A 19,456-nucleotide genomic window follows, 5' to 3' on the forward strand; every position below is an offset into this window, starting at 1 on the left:
GATTTGATTTCAGGCTTGCAATGCATTCTAACTTGCAGGAAAAAAAACCAATGCAAATATGCGCTTCTATAACTACATTAGTAATCCATCATACACAAATTCTTTGGCTTGTGAACAGCTTTAAAGCATCTCTTTGCAAGTTTTACCTCTAGGTGGTGGTCCCTGAATGGGTTTCTGTTTACTGTTGTTCAGAAGAAAGTTTAATGCTGCCTCTAGGCTGTTACTGTTATCCATAAGTGCCTGTCTTGCTGCTTCTTTGCTAAAACCCATCTCTGTTATGTGTTTTAGAGCCTTTTCATCAACCTGAAATAAAAGGTACACACAAAAATAATAAGTACAACACTCTATAAACCCACCAGATTTTACAATAATTTTAATTTAATTTTTAATTGAAACAATATTTTTGTTTAATTTAATATAAATATTTAAATTTTAGACAAAATCTTTGCATACAATCTCAAAAGAACCAGCTAATCAAGAGATTTTTTTATTAGTAGTATGGGTTTCAATTCATTAGTTTTCAGTTCTACTATTAGAGGCTTTCAAGCATGAATTCTCCTGGTCTATATGAAAACTAAAAGAAATATTTCAAAATAATATGGGTATCAAAACTAGCCATCTATTCCAGTTTGAACCCTTTCACAACTTGCAGACAATGCAAAACCCAGTTACTTCTTAAAATACGGAGAAACTGTAATTGGCTAGAGGTTTTACAGAAGAAAGCAAAGAAATGCAAACAGTTTACTTCTGCAGAATTGCAGGCTCCGTTATTCCAAACTGTATAGAGCATGATGATAAAAAGTCAAAACAGGAATCACAAAGCATTAAGTACAGAAAATAACATTGCACCTGCACCAAAATCATACCACTTATCCATCTACTTCAACAGCTGCAACCAAAAACATTCTTAAGTGGAACCCCATGAATATAACATTCTGTCTACAGATTCAAAAATAGCCATATCAAGACACTAAAAAAAACCCACAAAACCCCAAACCTAATGGAATCTAACCTCTAAGATATGTATTTAAATTTTACTGAATAGATGTTTAGCCCAGAATCACACTGAAACTCTTAACTATCTCAGTGAGGTACAAAAGCACCATAAGTATTCTAAGCAGACCTCAAAATTAATTGAAAGGCAAATCATCATTCCTCAAAGTATCTTGATTTTTTTCTTGTTATATCTGGGGTTTTGTTTTTATTATTACCCATTTACAACTCCATTGAAGTCTTCCATCTTACCAGTTCTCGGTAGACACCTTCATTCTTCCCCTCTGGTTTTGCTATCTTCTCTTTCTGGAACAGTTCCCTGTTTCGATTCCCTCCAGCATTCACACTGAGATTGCTTCTGTTACTACCACCACCTCCTCCAAATGTCTTGGTCTTTAGATAAGCACAAAATAACATTTCAGCAAACAGAAATAATAAAAATAAGCCTCAATATTTAGCTAGTAGAAAAAGTGCAGGACTTTTGTTGCAGCGGTTTTTTGGGTTTTTTTTTGATTATGCTCTGGGTCAACAAATAAAGCACTAATTTACACACACACAGAACAAGGCGAATTTATTAGTTAGCAATTTTTTTCCCCTGCGTCCAAATGAGGCTGTAAAAAGAGTATATAATTCTAGATGCAACAACTTGCTAAGCAACTTGAAAAATAAACTAAAAAGAAGACCAAAGAACATAAAAACCTGACACATTAGAACTAAATTTCCTAGCTATTTTTTCCGACTAAATTCAAGGAATCATGAAGGTTTTGAGAATTAAAAAGAGCAGATGAAAATTGATAACCTGCATTTATTACTTAAATCTTATTAGCAAAACTGTAACCCCCTAATTTTTTAGTAGTGGTAGCAAAATCCCATCTACAATAAAACATTATGATACATTTATTAGCTTTATTAAAATAAGAACAGAGCCATCAATTCAAAAGGACTCCGATTCATCTTTTTAAAGATACAGGAATAGAATTATAAGCAGGCAAGTATCAGAAAGCATTTGTCATTTAAGAAATACTTAACAAGAAAAGATCAATCACAGTAAGTAAAATGCTGCAAGACATGCTAACCTCTTTGCTCTTTGCTACTTCTGCAATAGCAGCTGTTCTCTGCTTTTCAAATTCATCATTTTCCGCAACAGTTTTTACAGTATTTGTCATTTGCAGAGTCTTTCTGCGATCAAGGTCTCTGCTATCCACTTGCACATAAGATGCACATTTCTGAAAATGCAAAAGAAATTCTTAGTTAACTCTTCTGCCTGCTCTCATTTGAAAAAAGATGCACCCAAGTTTTATTCCATTAGAGTAGCAGACCCTCAGATGAAGAATATGATCGTGTACCTAAGACATCATGATGTAATCACGATAATTCTTGGAAATTTGCTGATCCTTGCCGAATTCATTGGCATTTAAGAAGGGACTGCATTAGTACCTACACAATCTGATCAGCAAAATCAAAGGCTCCACACACTAAATATTAAGTTAACTTTGAAATTGAGAGGAAAAATGTTACTGGAAACTGGCACAACAAAGAGACAGTATTAACAGTTTTTGGGATTTTTTTTTAACAGACACATTTTTTATATCCAAGTTATCAAGATCTAAGGTGTTTTGATTGCCTTCACCTAATTGGAACAAGGTACCTACATATCATAATACAGGTACTTTTATGAAGTAACAAAGACAAGTACACTATACCTGCCCAAAAGGTACAAAAGGAGGAGGGCCACCTTCTGTTCCAATGTTACTCCTATTATGTTTTGCCAAACTCTGTAAAAGAAAATTGATAATTAATAAATTGCAAACAGAAAATAGATTATACGGTAAATGTCTCTATTTCATAAAGTTTATAAAACTTGAAGATGGATATTTTAAGCAGAAAATAAATTATTATTTTTAAATCTCGGGTCATCTAAGTTAAGAAGAGGGTTGGAGGAGAGGCAGAGAAACAAAGAAAACAATGGAATTTTGCATAATCACTAATAATACATAGAGCAAATGCAGAAAATTCAGTTATTTACCAAAATCTACACTAATAGAACAAAGCAGCACACAAATAGGCAGCAGATGTTTCTTCATATGAAGTCAAATCAACTTGCTGCCAGTAGAGATTGTAAAGGCACACAGCACCTTTAAAAAAGGATTGGAGCTATTCAACCTAGAGAAGGGAAGACCTTATCAGGGGACCTTATCAATCTGCATGATGGAGACAGGCTCTTTTCAGTGGTGCCCAGTAAGATGACAAAGACAGTGGGCAGAAACTAAAACATAGGAGATTCCCTCCATCACAAACTGTGATTGACTGTGAGGGTGACTAAGACAGGGAGGCTGGGGAGTCTCAGTCCTTCAAGATACTCAAAAGCTGCCAGAACACTGGCCTGGACAATTGGTTCTAGGTAGCATTTACTGAGCCAGATGACCTCCACCCTCAACCGCTCTGTGAAATTCATGATCCCGTGCATAAGCAAACAGAGAAAGGATTAATCAGAATTGTATTCCCTGATACAATACAGCAATTCTGTATGCCAAGGCTGTATAAGTGCTCAGACTGTGATCTCTCCCTAAAACAATCTCCTTTTTGCCACTGCTGGAAACAAAATGCTGTGCTACTAGGAAAAAAAAAAGAACAGATCCTTACTGCTGTCAAAATGCACCAAAATTGTATTTCCTATAATGTATCTCTCTGATCATCTTTCTTACTGTCCCTTTCGCCCAATGGACATTCATGCATGACTACATACACACTCTGTTGTCAGAGACAGCCTAATTACTTAAGGCTATATATGACATTTACCTATATATTTATTACCCTGATGTAGAATTGATTTAAGTCCATCATGTGAGAAATGGAGTATAAACACAAATAAGCTTTAAGCCACTATGTTATCAGAGAATTTCTTAAACTAAGCAGTAGATTAATTTAGCTAATACATACCTAAATGAAAACTTTTGGTCCACTCCTTTCAAGTTAACTACTTTTATTCAGGAGCCAAAGACTGTTTTCTAAATCATTTATAGTTACTAATTCCTTTCAAGGCTGAAAAAAAAGGATTATCCTTTTTCGCATGCCTTGGAGCAAAAAACACTGATAAAGTATTCAATAAATTATTCAAAAAAGCACTTAGAAGTGCAGAAATCATAGAATTTTTCTCCTTTCGTTTCAATCAGTTCACTTAAAATGCTGCTTTAAAATATGAGCTAACCAAGGGCTGATCACTGCAGCATGCTCACACCCCCCTGTACCTATTAACTGAAGCACAGTACAACAGTGATTTCATGGCCAAGCCACTTCACTTCCCCAGAGCAGGCACTCCAGGTGCAATAAACCCAGCACTTATTCTAGCATTTCTATTTGTTTGCTTGTTTGTTGGTACATAAAGAAATGCAGGCAATTTTGGAATGAACTCCCACACTGAATCAAATTATAATTAAAAAAAAAAAAATTATATGCTAGACAAGAACTCAGCATCAGATTAATTCCTCATGTCCTGTAATAAGGAAGAGCATGCTGAATTAACACACATTTTTTTATTTCCCAAACCAGAATCAAGAAATCACATAGAAAAAAAAGATTGTTCCAATCTACTGCTCAAATGTGAAATTTGGCAAATGGCAAAAAAGCCCTTAAAAACTGACTGCTGCTTTCACCAATATTTACCTACGTGAATTTTGAATCATAACAATTTACTGCATAAAACTGTTATCCATATACATATAACAGTTATATATACATATATATATAAACTGTTATATGTATAATATATATATATGTTATATATACATATAACAGTTTATTATAAAACTGTTATAATGAAAGAATTCTAAGGATCTAATGGTAAATAAGAGCTCTGATGCCTTCTCCTCAAGGAGCACTCTCTGCTGAGAAGTGAGAGCAGCGGCTTTAGAAACCAAATTTCACATTGCACCAAATAAAAAGCAAACCAGCAACACACACATAATCTCTTTTAACTTAATATTAAATTTCCTCAAAAGCCAGCAGTAACTATCAGTTACAATAAGCTTTGTTATAAATACATTTAGTGTATTTCTTCTACCCTTTTTGCTCTATTTGCATCATGACACTAAAAACGTATTTTGTAGAGAATCTCTTCAGAAACTAAGGTTTACAACATAAGATTGCTAGATATTATATACTATTGTACTCTCACCTTTCTTTATAGATGCATTTTGAAGTATACATAAAACTACTCCCTTTTCCCATGAGGTAATCTCAATATTTAGCCTCACCTTCACCAAAACAGAAAAAACTTGAAGTACACTAGAGAGCTTTAGTTTTAGATGATCTGTAATTCTAAGTGTTAAAAATTTAAGAGCCTATCAAACAGTCTAATCAATTATCTCAGCAGATTTGCTTCAGACTTTACTTACATCTTGTCTGGTGTTTTGTTTAATAGCAATACAAAGTACTCTTCCCTCTTAAGAAGGGTACCAGCAGTATCTTACAGATACTGATCCTTCATGTTTGGAACACCAGTGACCAGCAGAACGTGAGGAACACCACAAAGTAATATTTATTTGGAACTGAATCTTTTCCTAAAAATGTCCATGACATTTTACCTTACATTTCCAAATAGTCCAGAAAAAAAAAAAATCTCACAGTAACAGTCTCAATTACTCTTTCCTTACTTACTGTCACTTAAATAGGGCCACGTAAAAGACCTGAAATTTCCAGGCAAGAATTTACCTTATGATAAAATTGAATGCTACAAGGAAGAGCACATTTATTCCTCATGCAGTGGGATAATACTGCATTCATTCCACATATGCTACATTGTAGTAGGAGTCTTTTGTAACTAAAACTTGATTCCTCCTGAAAGCAGTTTCAAGCACTGTTCTGAATGGAACAAAACAGTAATACAACTGAACAAGTAGAAGCCAACAAGTAGGTGCAAGGGCAATACCTTAAAAGAGGTTGAACAACTTTTATTCTAAAGTTTCATAATGTTATTTGGCTTAATAACACTAACGTTATACTAAGTACAAAACCTCCTTATTTCATCATCTACACAGGATGCCAAATTAACACATCTCAAACTTTCTAGTTGAGAGAAAATATAAAACTGCCTTCAAAAATAAACAACTCGCTTCAAAACAAGTAATTTGAAATAGTTACACAAATAAAAAAAATTATATCTCCTTATGCAAACACAATTCAGTATTTTATCTAAGCTTCTGTGGCAAGATAGGCAAGGAGGGGCAATGTCCTTATCACCTCTCAGATATTTTAACAACTATGCTTATTTGTCAGCTGTACTCTTCTACAAACCTTTCTGAACAGGAGAGAAGCATCAAGTTCATAGGGGAACTGCTACCATGTAGCATCTGGCTTCTACAGATTTCTTTGAGCCCTATCTGTCTAGCTGTCAGTCTGGATATAGAACTGGAATTACAATTTCCAGTGGTCATGGTTCACCTGTCCAAACTGATTCCTTGTCACCCACAGCTTTTCTGACATGGTCACATGTGTTGTGAGCTGGTCAACAAGAAAAAGAAAACAATACTCTGGCAAACTCCAAAAGTTTGGGAACCAGAGCACTGAGGGGATAGCAGCAGGCAATAGTGAACTTTCTGTATCTTACCAGAGCAAATCAGTGACAGCTGCCACTCTGTTAAACGTATTGCATACAGCCAAGAGAACTTGCTAACAACTACTAAAAGTTGTAATCAGCAGCACGCCTTTAGTTATTAAATGTTTTGCTTTTTTAATTTATGTAAATAGAGTCTGTTCCAAGTTAGTTCTTGATACTAATTTCAAAAAAAAAAAATTAATTATAAAGCAAAAATTATCTGTTGAAATCCAGGTACAAGAAATACAAAAACAAACTGTCCAAAATATCACCAAGAAAGCAAATCAGTTCTACTCTTGTCTTGTGAACTGCACAGCACTCTTAAGAACGTGTTAGCTCTACCTTCTCTCTTCTGCCCCATCTACCTTAAAATTCAGTGTTCTTTAACTGAAGAGAGAGCTCACAAGACTTAAGTAAGAATAAAAATCATAAAATGGTTAAGAATAAAAATCATAAAACAGGGATGTTTCTTCTGTTGGCCCTAGAATCCTTTTTATCTTGAAAGCTTCATTTAAAACCAGGAATGCTTTTTTGTTCTAAAAACCCCCTTATTTTCATCCATAAAAGCTGAAGGATGCCAAGCAGAATCTACTAGAATACGTAACTCTAAAATTCAAATTAATTTTGGCTCAGTTGGCCGAAATCTATTTAAGCACAACCAAACACCAAAGAAGGCTAGTTCTAACAAAAATTACTGAGACTAGCTTTGCAGGAGCAACAATAAAATTCGTACTTCATACAGAACTAACCACCATGTTCATAAGCAGCTACACTGTTTCAGAGATGTAGATGCAAAAATACAAAGATGTGCGCGGTTGTAGTAGCCATAGTTAATCTGGTAAGTATTTGGGACTAATGGCAGTAGGGTCACAACTCCTGCCCTAGGAACTTCCACGTGTTTGTGAGAAAATGTATGAAAAAATATTCCTGCAGCCACTTTTGTTCTACTGAGACAGAAACCAAAGTAAAGGAGCTTCAACATATTTATGCCTTGTTGGAAGAATTTTAAATCTCCAATTTGACTTTGTAACCACTATTTATCTAAAGTACTGATAAAATGTGGAAGAGATCATACTAAAGGTTACCAACTTCAATGCTTCTATTCTATTATTTTTGCCTCAAAAAACCACAGTCTGCAGGCAGTAACTGTAAAAAGCAGAACTCCATACTATTTTGGTACCAAACACACTGTTTAAGAAAGCAACCACCCATGACTACTTACCAAATAAATTTAATATGTTTTATTAATGTTTTCAATCCATGCAGAAAGGAATCAGTTCCCATGCAAAGATCACTGGTAACTTTTTTAATTTGCAACATTATACATAAGACCTACTTGCTCACATTTGGCTGCAGTCCAAAAAATACTTGGACAGTACAATTCTAAAAGCTTATTATACAAAAGTTCACGGTCAACAAAAAAAGTTTTATGTTTTTAAATGTAATATGCAACTTGTAAGACAAGCATTTCCAGTGGTGTTACCTCACCCTTTGTAATTCCCACTTTTCTATAAGATGCTCCACTTCACCTCCAAGAACTGCTGTGTTACTGTCATCCAACAGCAAGAATCCATTTCTCACTTCAACAATTCCTGAAAGCTTAATTTTTGTTCCAGGTGGAGTGTTCAGGCTAGAGGTAGAAACAAAGTCAAAAAATTCAAATACATTTATTAACATTCTGCCAAAAAGAAACATACAAAAAACTACTCTTAGTATAATTCCAACATTTTCATATGCCATAATAAAAAATTAGCATCAAAAAGCACAGTACTTTTCAATAGCTTTATTGGAACACTTCCCACCCATTATTCAAAAATGCCATACTGCAAATTAGATTCTAACAGAGATGAATATTGGCAAATTGTCTGTTTGGTTAATATCCAATTTCATAATATCAAACTAAGGATATGATTTGTTTCAACTATCAAATAATATTCTTAGACAACTGACTTTGAGGCAGCTTCCTCATATTTACTGTTAAGAGTGGATTTCCAAATAGTTAACCATCTCATTTTTTTATACATTTAACTTAGCAGACACATAGAGTGGTTAGAAAGGAACTTTTCTACACATTGCTAAGAGCTAGGACTAGACAGTACTTTATATAATAAATATAAGAAATAATGCATCTCATAGTGCTTCTTCTCTCACTACTCTATAATTTAAAAACATATGAATACTTTCTGTCATCAGCTCCCACATGGAGCCACTTAATCTTCTTTTCACATTAACCTATCCTAGGAAAAGCAACAGCAGAAGCATAAAAAGCATGTATTTCCAACAGGTAACTGAACCATCTGACATGCAGCGCAATCTGGAAATGGCTCCTTCTTGTGAGAAACAAGACACAGCCAGTTAAAACCTTTCAACTGAGAGACAATAATCTCTTTAAAATATGCTAAAGCTACTGGTGCAATCACAGGCCCATACCACATGGTGAGGAAAATTCATAGTGGAGTCAGCCAATTACAGTACCAGTGGCATTTAACCTTAGCAATGTTAATGGATTTTTGGATTGCTCTGATAAAGGCAAAGAAAATGAGAATAAAAAACAGACATGAAAGAAATACAGAGAAAAAAAAATTAAAATTAGATAAGGGGAAAGGGAAGCCATAGTCATGAAAAACCTATAATTTAAAAGAAAATTGTGATTTTTATTTATTTAAAGTAACACTAGGTACTGAAATAGCATATTATTGTGGTTTAATAACCCAACATCAAACCTGAAACAATAACATATAACACAAATTAAATCTTTAAATGTTATGTAAAAAGAAGAGCTCACAACATTACTAGAATGATGAGTTCGCTAACATTTTTGAGATTTTATCAAAAAACTTTCAAATTATGTCTTGTACTGGATGTTCGTCCTTAAACATGTTGTGATCTAGAAACTACTTACACAGGAGTCTGTTTGCCTTCCTTTATTGCTCTCTTTATATTTGCATTGGAATATGATATTCCAAGTTCTGCTGGCTCAAGCTAAATTTAAAATATCATTAAATGTTCTGACAGCATCACTCTAAACTGCAAACTGGCTCCTGCTCAGAAGGAACAGTTTAACAGTAAAAGACGATATTTAAAAATTAAGTATTTATCTACATCTAACTGTTACAACTATCAGAGAAAGACAGAAGAAGAAGGGGTTTTTAAACCAAGGTTATCTGAACTAGAAGACTGCAGAGCACACCATGACTCAGGAGACGAAAGACCAGAGATTGGTACTTAGCACATCCATAACCAAACACACAAAACATCCCCACGTTCAGCAGTAATCAGCTCTCTTATCCTTCACTTTTAACTGAAGAAATATCTAAGTTAAAGGCCTGCCCATGGTGAAGCTAGCTTTAGTTCCACTGGCTTAGGAGTGTCAAGCCTGTGGCATTCCTGTGGCTACAGAGAGGTAAGGCAAAAGATCTGCTACTACTGAAATTTGGGAATTTGGCTCAAGTTTGCACACATCCCCAAAATGCTGTGTGTTGTGAAACTACAACTCAGTAGATGGCCACAAAAATCCACTTTCTTCCATTATGTAGTTCAGCAAAAACAGAACTGTAAATTACATTCATATATACCTTTGCATGCTGACTTTAAATTTCTCCTTTATATAGAAATCCAAGAAGGAAGCTTCTTTTGTCAAGCAATTTTTTTCATAAATTACTACGGACATTTCTATTATTTCAAGGACATTTAAGTATCAAAGGAAAACATGGAAAAGAAAGTTGAAAGAAAGTTGGTCACCTTATTTTTGACATGCTACTGTATTCTATAGCCGTGCAGCTTGTGTGTCCATCAGTCATCTGTAAACGTAACATTCTGGGAGCAGCCTGAGATTCTTCATTATCCTTTGGTGCAGCAACATTGCGAATTTTCTGTATTTGCAGGACACATGGCCCTTCCAGCTAGATAAGTCAAACAGAAAAGACAAGATTGTTAGCACTGTTAAGCAAACACACTGCAATATCTAGACACTAACAGATGCCCCCAGGCAAAGAAAAATGTAATTTTATCAGGCAGTCATGTTGAATTTCTATCACTCATGTAGTCTGTGTTCTAAAGCATGACAAAAATGGCTTTTTCAGAGAAACAGTTGTGATGGTTCACACATCTCTGAGATATCTATTATAAAATAAAAGTGAATGAAAACAGTTGAGGAGGCAAACAAACAAAAACACAGATACTGTCACTTCAAACATAGTATAGAGTCCAGACAAGATTTCATTGCAGGGTGTCACTGACAACTTGCCTTCTAAAGAACAAAAGAAAACCTACAGCTTAGAAGACTATCTGTTTGGATCAAGAAGAAATTTCTAGCACAACTGCTTTGTAAACACCAATTAGAAACATAGATTCTTGAACAATGGTCCAATCAAATATAACAAACTGAAGGGACATCACTTGTCTATTGATTACATAGAAATGGATACCCTACAACACACACCACAATCTATGTTACAAAAAATGAACATAACTAAAAAAAAGCCAAACAAAAACCAACCAAACAAAAACAAACAAACCACCACAAACAAGAAAGCCATCAAAATAAAGCAAAATAAATGCCCCTGAAAAACCTAAGCCCAAGCCACCTAAACCATTTATCACATTTCAGCTATAGCTAAGCCATTTTAACTTCTCTGAAAAAAAAATTGTCTGTGTCTGCTCAACTGATCCCTAGCTCCTAAATGACAGCAAAAACATGAAGAAGTGCTCAGTTCACCAGCTTCTAACCTTGAAGAAACAGAATACGTAGCCAGAAGAACACAATCTGAGAGCAGATAACCAGTAGTTAAGTATACATAAAAAGAAGAGAAATTAATAAATAAGAGAACAGGAGCACAGTAGCTTTACTATTACAGCAGTAGATCTGATGTAGCAATCACTCTCACTGAAAGAGGCCTTTTTAGATGCAGACCAGTTTTAATGTGAACAGCAAATCTGATCATTTTGTTAAAAAAAAAAAAAAAAAAAAAAAAAAAAAAAAAAAAAAAAAAAGGCAGTAGGGAACAAAAATCCACAATTAAAAAAAAAAAAAAAAAAAAAAAAATTAAACAGCAATTGGGTAGCATATGAGTACCCTTTGCCAGGAATAAATTGCTGGCACCTTATGTTTTCAACTGCTTACCATCAATTTGCCAGCACTCAGAATGTAACTCTGAGATCACAACTTAAATCCTTTCTGAATGCTTCTTCTGCAGTTAATGTTTCCATCATAATGACAGAAGTTCTCAAAAAAAAAAAAACAACCCAGTAACACTTTAAATGTAACAGCTATTAAATTATACATTGTAACTTTATAGTCTTCTTTGCATTTTAATTTCTTCAAAAATACTTAAGGTATCTTTATGGTATATAGTCATCTAGATAGAAACGGGAAGATTCAGTTTTCCCAAATCCTATGCAAATGTGGCCATCTTGTGGTTAATGCTGGTAATATTGATTTTATTTTAAACCCATACAAAACACAGATATTAAATGAGTGAATGAGATAACTGTGTATCAATGATTGAAGTTGATAACCATCTATAATGGTCAAATACCCATGTTTCATACTAGGACTCTCCCAGCTTTTATGCAACTATTTGCCTATTGTAATAGGCAAATAGTTGCATAAACGGTTGTTTTTTAAATAAATAAAGTTATTTTCTATGCAAGATGGAAATACTTCATAGGTTCTCAAGATATAGATAAATAATACTGATATCAGTCTTGGCTTAGAGGAACAATCATAGCACACAATTTCTATTTTTGACTGAAATATTTCTGAACAACCTATTATTACTTTCTACAGAGCAATTATACTATGAAGTTGTTCCTCTCCCATAAAGCAAATATTCTTTTTTGTAAATACATAACTCTATACCATAATGCATTTGCAAATACTGAAAGCTAAACAACAGCAGTGATTAAGAAGTCAGATTTGCTTTATGTTACTCAAAAAAAGGAAATTACAAGTGAGAAAGCAAGGATTCGGCATACTATCTAACAGCTTGAGCTAAAATTATAAATAGGAGTCCTTCTCAAGCAGGTTTTTCTCTGAGCAATTCTTTCCAAAACCTGAAGGATTATCACCCTCCAGGAAATGGTTTGCAAGTGTCTGGTTTGGGGGTTTTTAGAATAATTTTTTAAAGATCTGTGAATACAGATAAAGTTAATAAAACTCTTCCTATAAAGTTAGTAAGCTAAGTAATATGCTGCATAGTTAAAATCTATGACCCTGCAACGGACTCTCTCTCAAGTGCGCTTTGCATAAACGGCAATAATGTTTGTGGTTTTTTCCTGTAGAAGTCTGAGATTCCAGAAGTGACCACTCCATTTAGACAACAGAATAAACAAATCCAAACAGCTCTTAATAGCCTCTGTCATCAATCAATCTCTCTTTCTTAAAACAAATTCACCTTAACCTACCACTATCTGAATTTCAACAGTAAAGAAATACGTTTCCCCAGAACTTTCACATCAGCAATAGGCTGTCAATATTTAAAGTAAGTGATAAAGAATTGAAGTGAGAACCACTGCTAGGTTTAAAATAAAATTCCTTCGTTTATCCACTCTCTGAATGGCATGACAGGAAGGGTATACAGAAAGGGACAAGCTTCATTTTTACCTAAACACACAACATGCATTAAAATCTAGCACTCCCAAGTTTCATGTATAATACTCTTCTCTAGCACAGAGTGTGCTATATTATCTAACATGTTTTATCCACATAACCTGTAGGATACACAGCCATAGGAAAATTACATAAAGTGCACAGCTATAGCCACGGATGTCAGTAGACAAGTAACACAGCATTAACTTGTATCACCGTGTATATCAGAATCAAACAGCTACTTCGATTTATTTCTGACCTGCTTTGTTGCCCTCTCAAGATAATGAGGGGAAAAAAATGAAATTCTGATACAATGTCAAAACCAAACAAGTAAAGTGATTTTTCAGCAACAAATTAAAGTTGCCAGGACTGTTCAGATTTTTATTTAAGCATTTCAAAGTTGTGAAATAAAAATTAAAAAGTCCTCTTTTACTGAGCTTACGTTCACATATTTACACTATAATATATTCAAACATCAGGGGGTTTTGTATGTAAAGTAACGACAAAGCCAGACTAATGTGCCATAGAAATCACAAACAGAAATCACAAACTACAGAACAGTGAAGCAAAAATATTGCCTACCTTTTCCACCTTTCCACCATTGATGTCACTGGGGAGGAATTTCTTACCAATCGTTCTTAAATCTGTCTGAAGTGATTACAGAAGAAAAGAATATATTAACTTAAAATACGCACTTTAAAAACCAAAAAAAACTCCCATAAAATAGGAAAAATAATAGTATTTTTCCATAATGACAACTATTACAGAATTCCATTCCTGTATGTGATAAAAAATTCAACAGCTCAAGAGTTTACAAAAGAAATCCTTTTGCTTTTTAAATTATATTCTTGTTTTAAGTACATTTTCAAAGCTGATTAAAATGTTCTTAAAACAGACAAAACCAAATGACTATGCAATGTTTAATAGTTAAACATAACTGTGAGGTTTAATAGAGGTGAAACATCTTATTTTTGCTCTCCATCTGGCACTCAGAGAAAGGTATTTTTAGTTTGTGTCTTTTTTACATGCATAAATCTTTACTTATTATGATCATAAACAACTCTTTCAAAAGAAAATCTCTAAATATAATTACTACAGAAACCTGAACAATATTTTGCCATTAATTTATGTCAACGGCCTACTGTTCTGGCACCCTGATCTAGAACTGAGCAGGACTGTATTTTAGTATCTAAAATATTGTAAACAATTTATTCTGGTTTTCAGTGAGAAATACTGGTACATTACAAATAAAAAAAAACCATCATAAGAATGTACTTTTACTGAGTATCTATAGAGGGAATAAATGCCCAATCCTCTCTGTTGCACAAGACAGTCAGGTAATGATGAGGAAGGGCATTCAGTTTTTCATCTGAGCACATCTGAGGAAACTCATCTGTGAGTTGTGTGTCTCTGAATAGCACACAGGCTCCTATAAACTGTTCCTGTGTGTTCCATATCATAGAATCACCATAGAATGGTTTGGGTTGAGAGGGACCTTAAAGAACATTTAGTTCCAACTCATCTTCTATGGGCAGGGTACACTTTGCACTAAGACCATATTGTCAGAGTCCATCCAACCCACCCTTAAACACTTCCAGAGATGTGGCATCCATGACTTCTCTGAGCAATCTGTTCCAGTGCCTCACCACCCACACAGTAAAGAATTTCCCCCTAATATCTAGCCTAAACCTACTCTCAGACTGAAACCATTCCCCCATGTCTTTTCACCACTGTCTCGTAAAAAGTCTCTCCCTCCAACTTTCTCATAAGCTTCCTTCAGGCACTGGAACGCCACAATCGGGTCACCCGTAAATCTTCTCTTTTCCAGGGCAAACCATCCCAATCCTCCCAGCTTTTCCTCACAGGAGAGCTTCTCCATCTCTCTGATCATCTTGGTGTCCTTCCTCTGGACTTGTTTCAACAGGTCCATGTTCTTCCTGCACTGAGGACCCCAGAGCTTGGTGCAGCCCTGCAAGTGGGGTCCCACCAGAGGGGAGCAGAGGAGCAGAATCCCCTCCCTGGCCCTGCTGCCCACACTGCTGTGGATGCAGCTCAGGACACATTTGGCTTTTTAGGCTGTGAGTGCCATGGCTGGGTCACATCCAGCCCCTCATCCACCAGCACCCCCAAGTCCTCAGCAGGGCTGCTCTCCATCATTCCCCAGCCTGTGTTGATACCAGGGATTGCCTTGACCCAGGTGCAGCACCTTGCACTTGGTCTTGTTAAACCTCAGGAGATTCCCATGCACCCACAGCTTGAGCTGGTCCAGGTCCCTCTGGATGGCATCCTTCAGGTGTGTCAAATTCACTGCTCAGCTTGGTGTCATCTGCAAATTTGCTGAGGGTGTCCTTGGTCCCTTCATGTGTGTCATTAATGAAGATATTTAGTGAGACTGGTCCCAGTACAGACCTCTGAAGGATACCAGGCATCACTGATGTCCATTGGGATTCTGAGCTACTGACCACTACTCTCTGGATGGGACTGTCCAAGTACTTTCTTATATTTTTAGCAGTCCATTCATTAAATCCATATTTCTTCAGTTTAGAAAGATATTCTCAGGGACTCTGTCAAAGGCTTTACAGAAATCAAGACAAATGACATGTGTAGCCCTTCCCTTGTCCACTGATGCAGGCAACCCATCACAGAAAGTCACTGAGTTGCTCAGCCAGGACTTGCCCTTGCCTCCAGCTTTGCAATCAGAGCAGCAGGAAGGGGACAAAACTTTTACAAATTCTTTTTAAGTTCTTAGACAAAAACATTTTTTTATGAAGGGCTGAAGATACATTTATGTCTACTTCATACTTATCTAAGCAATTCACACACACACACTCAAAAAAGGTAAAAAAAGGCCAGCTGAGTTTTTGATTTCTTCTGCCTGAAACATACCTCTAGCAGTCAAGGAAGAATTTATAAGAAGTGGAATATAAATTCACTGTTATCCTGCCATTAAAGACACACTGCTACTCTCTACTTACTCAACAGACAGGTTAATCTTCTGGGCACACAAACAACTGACTTAATGATAAAAAGTGATAGGCCATTAATTCCCACTTTGGAGTACTTGTGCAACATTTCTGGTTTATTTTTATTGTCTATCAAACAAACCTGAAATAACAACACAGGCACAAACGACCATGTCAGTACTTGTTCCAGCACATGATTACATGCAGGGAAATATCCAGCAACTCACAAGTATTTTATTTGGGTTTTGTATAAAGCAGCAATGCATTCTCAAATATATGGGCATGCTGCTCTGGTCCAGAAATCAAATGTTCGCCTTCTGCATGTTTTGTATGACATCGTTTGTATCATCATTTTACTTTTAGTTCTTTTCATATTCCTTACATGAACTCGTGCCTGCATATATGAGTGACTGAACACATGCTTTAAAGAATAAGTGAAGGAGCAGAGGGGACACTTTCAGAGTACCATCTAAAAACATCTAGTGGTTCAATCTTGAGGGTGGACAAAATAATCCCCAACAACTCTCATATAAATTTATTATTTTATTATTCCTAATTTCATCAAGGAAAAATACTTTTCTCTTAAGCACTTGACTAAATTTTTTTCTCCCTTGAAAATACATATAGTTATTACCAAGTTTATATTAAACCATATAAAACATCTGAGTATGGATTTGATAAAATATGTTAAAATAAAATAACAAATACATGAATTAAGAAACGCAGCAGACTTATTAATGTTTACCAACAAGGTATATAACAGAATTCTAAAAATCAGGGATTCACATGCACACTTTTCTCATATCCTTAAAAATACGGTTTATTTCTTCAAAGATGTTGCTCTACCTCGTATATTCCTTGTTAATTTTTTGCCAAAATTATGATTACTAATCTAGATTTCAACAGTAAAGAAAAAAAACAGGTTTTAGTTACATAAATATGTAGACAACACTGGATATGTAGTCTGAATGTGCTTTAAGGAGTATCATGTCCAGAAGTCAAAGTAAGGGTGTTTTATTCATCCCAACCAACTTGCACTAAAATTTCATACTCACATCATTACATAACACTTCTGGTTGTATTACTGCTTGTAATTTGACTTCAGTTTTACATTTCATTAACAAAAAAATATTTTCCTAGTGCTAAATCTGTTCATTTTTTTTCCTACAGGTTTTGCAGTTTGGAATAGATGCTCTTTACAAATATAACTAACAATTCATACAGGCAAGGAGAGAGGTAAGTAATCTGTCCTTTACACAAGTCACACAGACAATAGTACACTTAAACACACAAACTTGAGACATTAGATCTATCATTTTTAGCACAATTTCTCAGAAAAAAAAAAAAAAAAAAAAAAAAAATTTCACTACCATAACTTACATTAAGAGCAACTAGGATAATATCATTCGTGTTAACTTTTTCAGATGAACTTAAGCAAGCTTCAATTCCTTCATCTGAAAGATACCTGTTAAAGAAAAGAAAAAAAAATTAGAATATCACATGAAGTATCAATGAGATAAACATTTCTTCCATCTATGAGACTGTCTTTAGTTCCTATCTTTTGTACTGGTGAAGCACAGATGCAAAAATAATTGAAAAATTACTTAATCAGTTTCCAATCTTCTTTCATAATTTCTAAAGAGAAGAAAATTTTTAAAAATGCAAACAAGAAAAAAAGTTGCACTTACAAAGTAATCAGAGCCATCACAAACAGGGTAAACACTGTGCTCCTCATGCCCAACCCCTGAATTACAGGAACCTGGTTTCAAAATCAACCCTTTGACTTTTATTTGATGGAAGAAGCATATTTTCACTCATGCATTTACAAGGAAAAAAAGAAAACAACAAATCAAGCCAAAACAACCAAGTCCCATCCTGCTCAAAGCACAACCACATCTATTTGTGAAGAGCAAGGCTGTACAGTTACTCCCTCAAGAGCTGGGGCACACAACGCCGCCATCTTATTAAAAAAAAATCCTATAAAATGTATTTTGGCTGCCTGTGCTACAAAGAAACTGGTAAAAATGAAAGTGTATTACAGTGTAGGAATAGTCAAATATAGTGAAAACTCTTAAATAAGAATAAAAAATTCTCCTCCACAACCACATTTGGAAAAAGAGTTTGTGACACTGATGGTGGTAGTGTAAAATTCTGTAAGTATACAATAAACTTGTTCATCTGAACACTAAGTTTTGAATTGATCACCTGAATCCATTTTAAAGGGCTAATCTATTCTAACCTTCAAAAAACCCTTCAAAAAAGGATAATTTTAACTTGAGTGATTAGAAATTGTGACATTTGTTGTTCATTTTGCCTACTCTAACACATTTGCAGTTCCAGTTTTCAATTTTATGTAGCTGGCAACCTGCCTTCTTCTGCACAGCTCATTGTATTCAAATACATCACAGCAACCATTAAATAATTGATAGAAACCCAGTCTGAAACACAATTCTTCCTCAACATTTAAATAACTACTCACCAAGATATCACCATTTCCCAAATAATAAAAAGAATGATTTAAGAAACAAAGAGTAATATCTACTAAAAAATACTAAAAATAAATATTCTTGGGTGCTTCAAGAAATACTTCTTTTTGAAGAAAATAACATGCACAGTGTAACATACAAACAAGGCAAAATACTTGAAGGGAAGTACCCTTGACAGACCTTTTTGACTCCAGCCCTGGTAACTTCAACATTGCCCTTTCCAGTCCTGCCAGTGCTCCCAGACTAATTACTGCTCCCAGCTGTGCTCTAACCCAGACACTTGATCGGATTTATCTGTTCACGTCTAGCAAATCCAGTTTCTATCCCACCATCACCAAAAAGAAGAAAAGCCAATAGAGAAATAATTTAGATGGGAAAAAAAAAATAGAAGCATAAGAAGAAACAATCCTATTTTTTTAATAAAAGACAGATGCTTGAGAAGAATAAGGTAGCAAGACATGTTGGTTTGCATGGGAATACAGGATTTCCCAGCTGAGTAACTCTAAGCTTCAGTACTATGATATGGGAAGATTTATGCACCTCCTGTGAATTAGCAGATCTCATTAGCTGGAGTCAGAAGGTAAAGCAGAACAGCATTCCCACTCTGTGCCAGGGGAAACAGATACACCCAACAGACTATCCTGCTCTCGAGGCTTCAACTGTGCCTTAATTACACCAACAGACTTCCTAGAAAGAGCAGTATCATAAACTCTACAAGTTTACCTTCTGCCGCCTTCAGTGTAACACTGAACATAAGCTGAACAGCAGGGGCTGGGGGAGTACAGAATCCATAAGCTGAGTTTTAGACTGTTGGCGAAGTCAAGGAAGGATT

The 19,456-nt window shown here is 35.1% G+C and overlaps 1 protein-coding gene across 3 annotated transcripts in view; it reads right to left on the bottom strand.

The window, feature by feature from the left end:
- The window catches only part of TDRD3 (tudor domain containing 3), a 96,762-nt gene that overhangs the window by 37,182 nt on the left and 40,124 nt on the right, over positions 1-19,456 (bottom strand). For all 3 annotated transcript variants that reach the window (XM_083854572.1, XM_083854571.1, XM_083854570.1), the window contains exons 2-9: positions 17,519-17,603; positions 13,758-13,823; positions 10,328-10,488; positions 8,075-8,216; positions 2,697-2,768; positions 2,070-2,219; positions 1,246-1,386; positions 147-303 (exon numbers count right to left, since the gene is read on the bottom strand). In XM_083854572.1, the coding sequence (XP_083710698.1) occupies positions 147-303; positions 1,246-1,386; positions 2,070-2,219; positions 2,697-2,768; positions 8,075-8,216; positions 10,328-10,488; positions 13,758-13,823; positions 17,519-17,603 (974 nt within the window). The remainder of the gene's footprint in view (positions 1-146; positions 304-1,245; positions 1,387-2,069; positions 2,220-2,696; positions 2,769-8,074; positions 8,217-10,327; positions 10,489-13,757; positions 13,824-17,518; positions 17,604-19,456) is intronic.

This window comes from Zosterops lateralis, assembly GCF_965231275.1.
Source record: "Zosterops lateralis genome assembly, chromosome: 2".
Lineage (NCBI taxonomy): Eukaryota > Metazoa > Chordata > Aves > Passeriformes > Zosteropidae > Zosterops > Zosterops lateralis.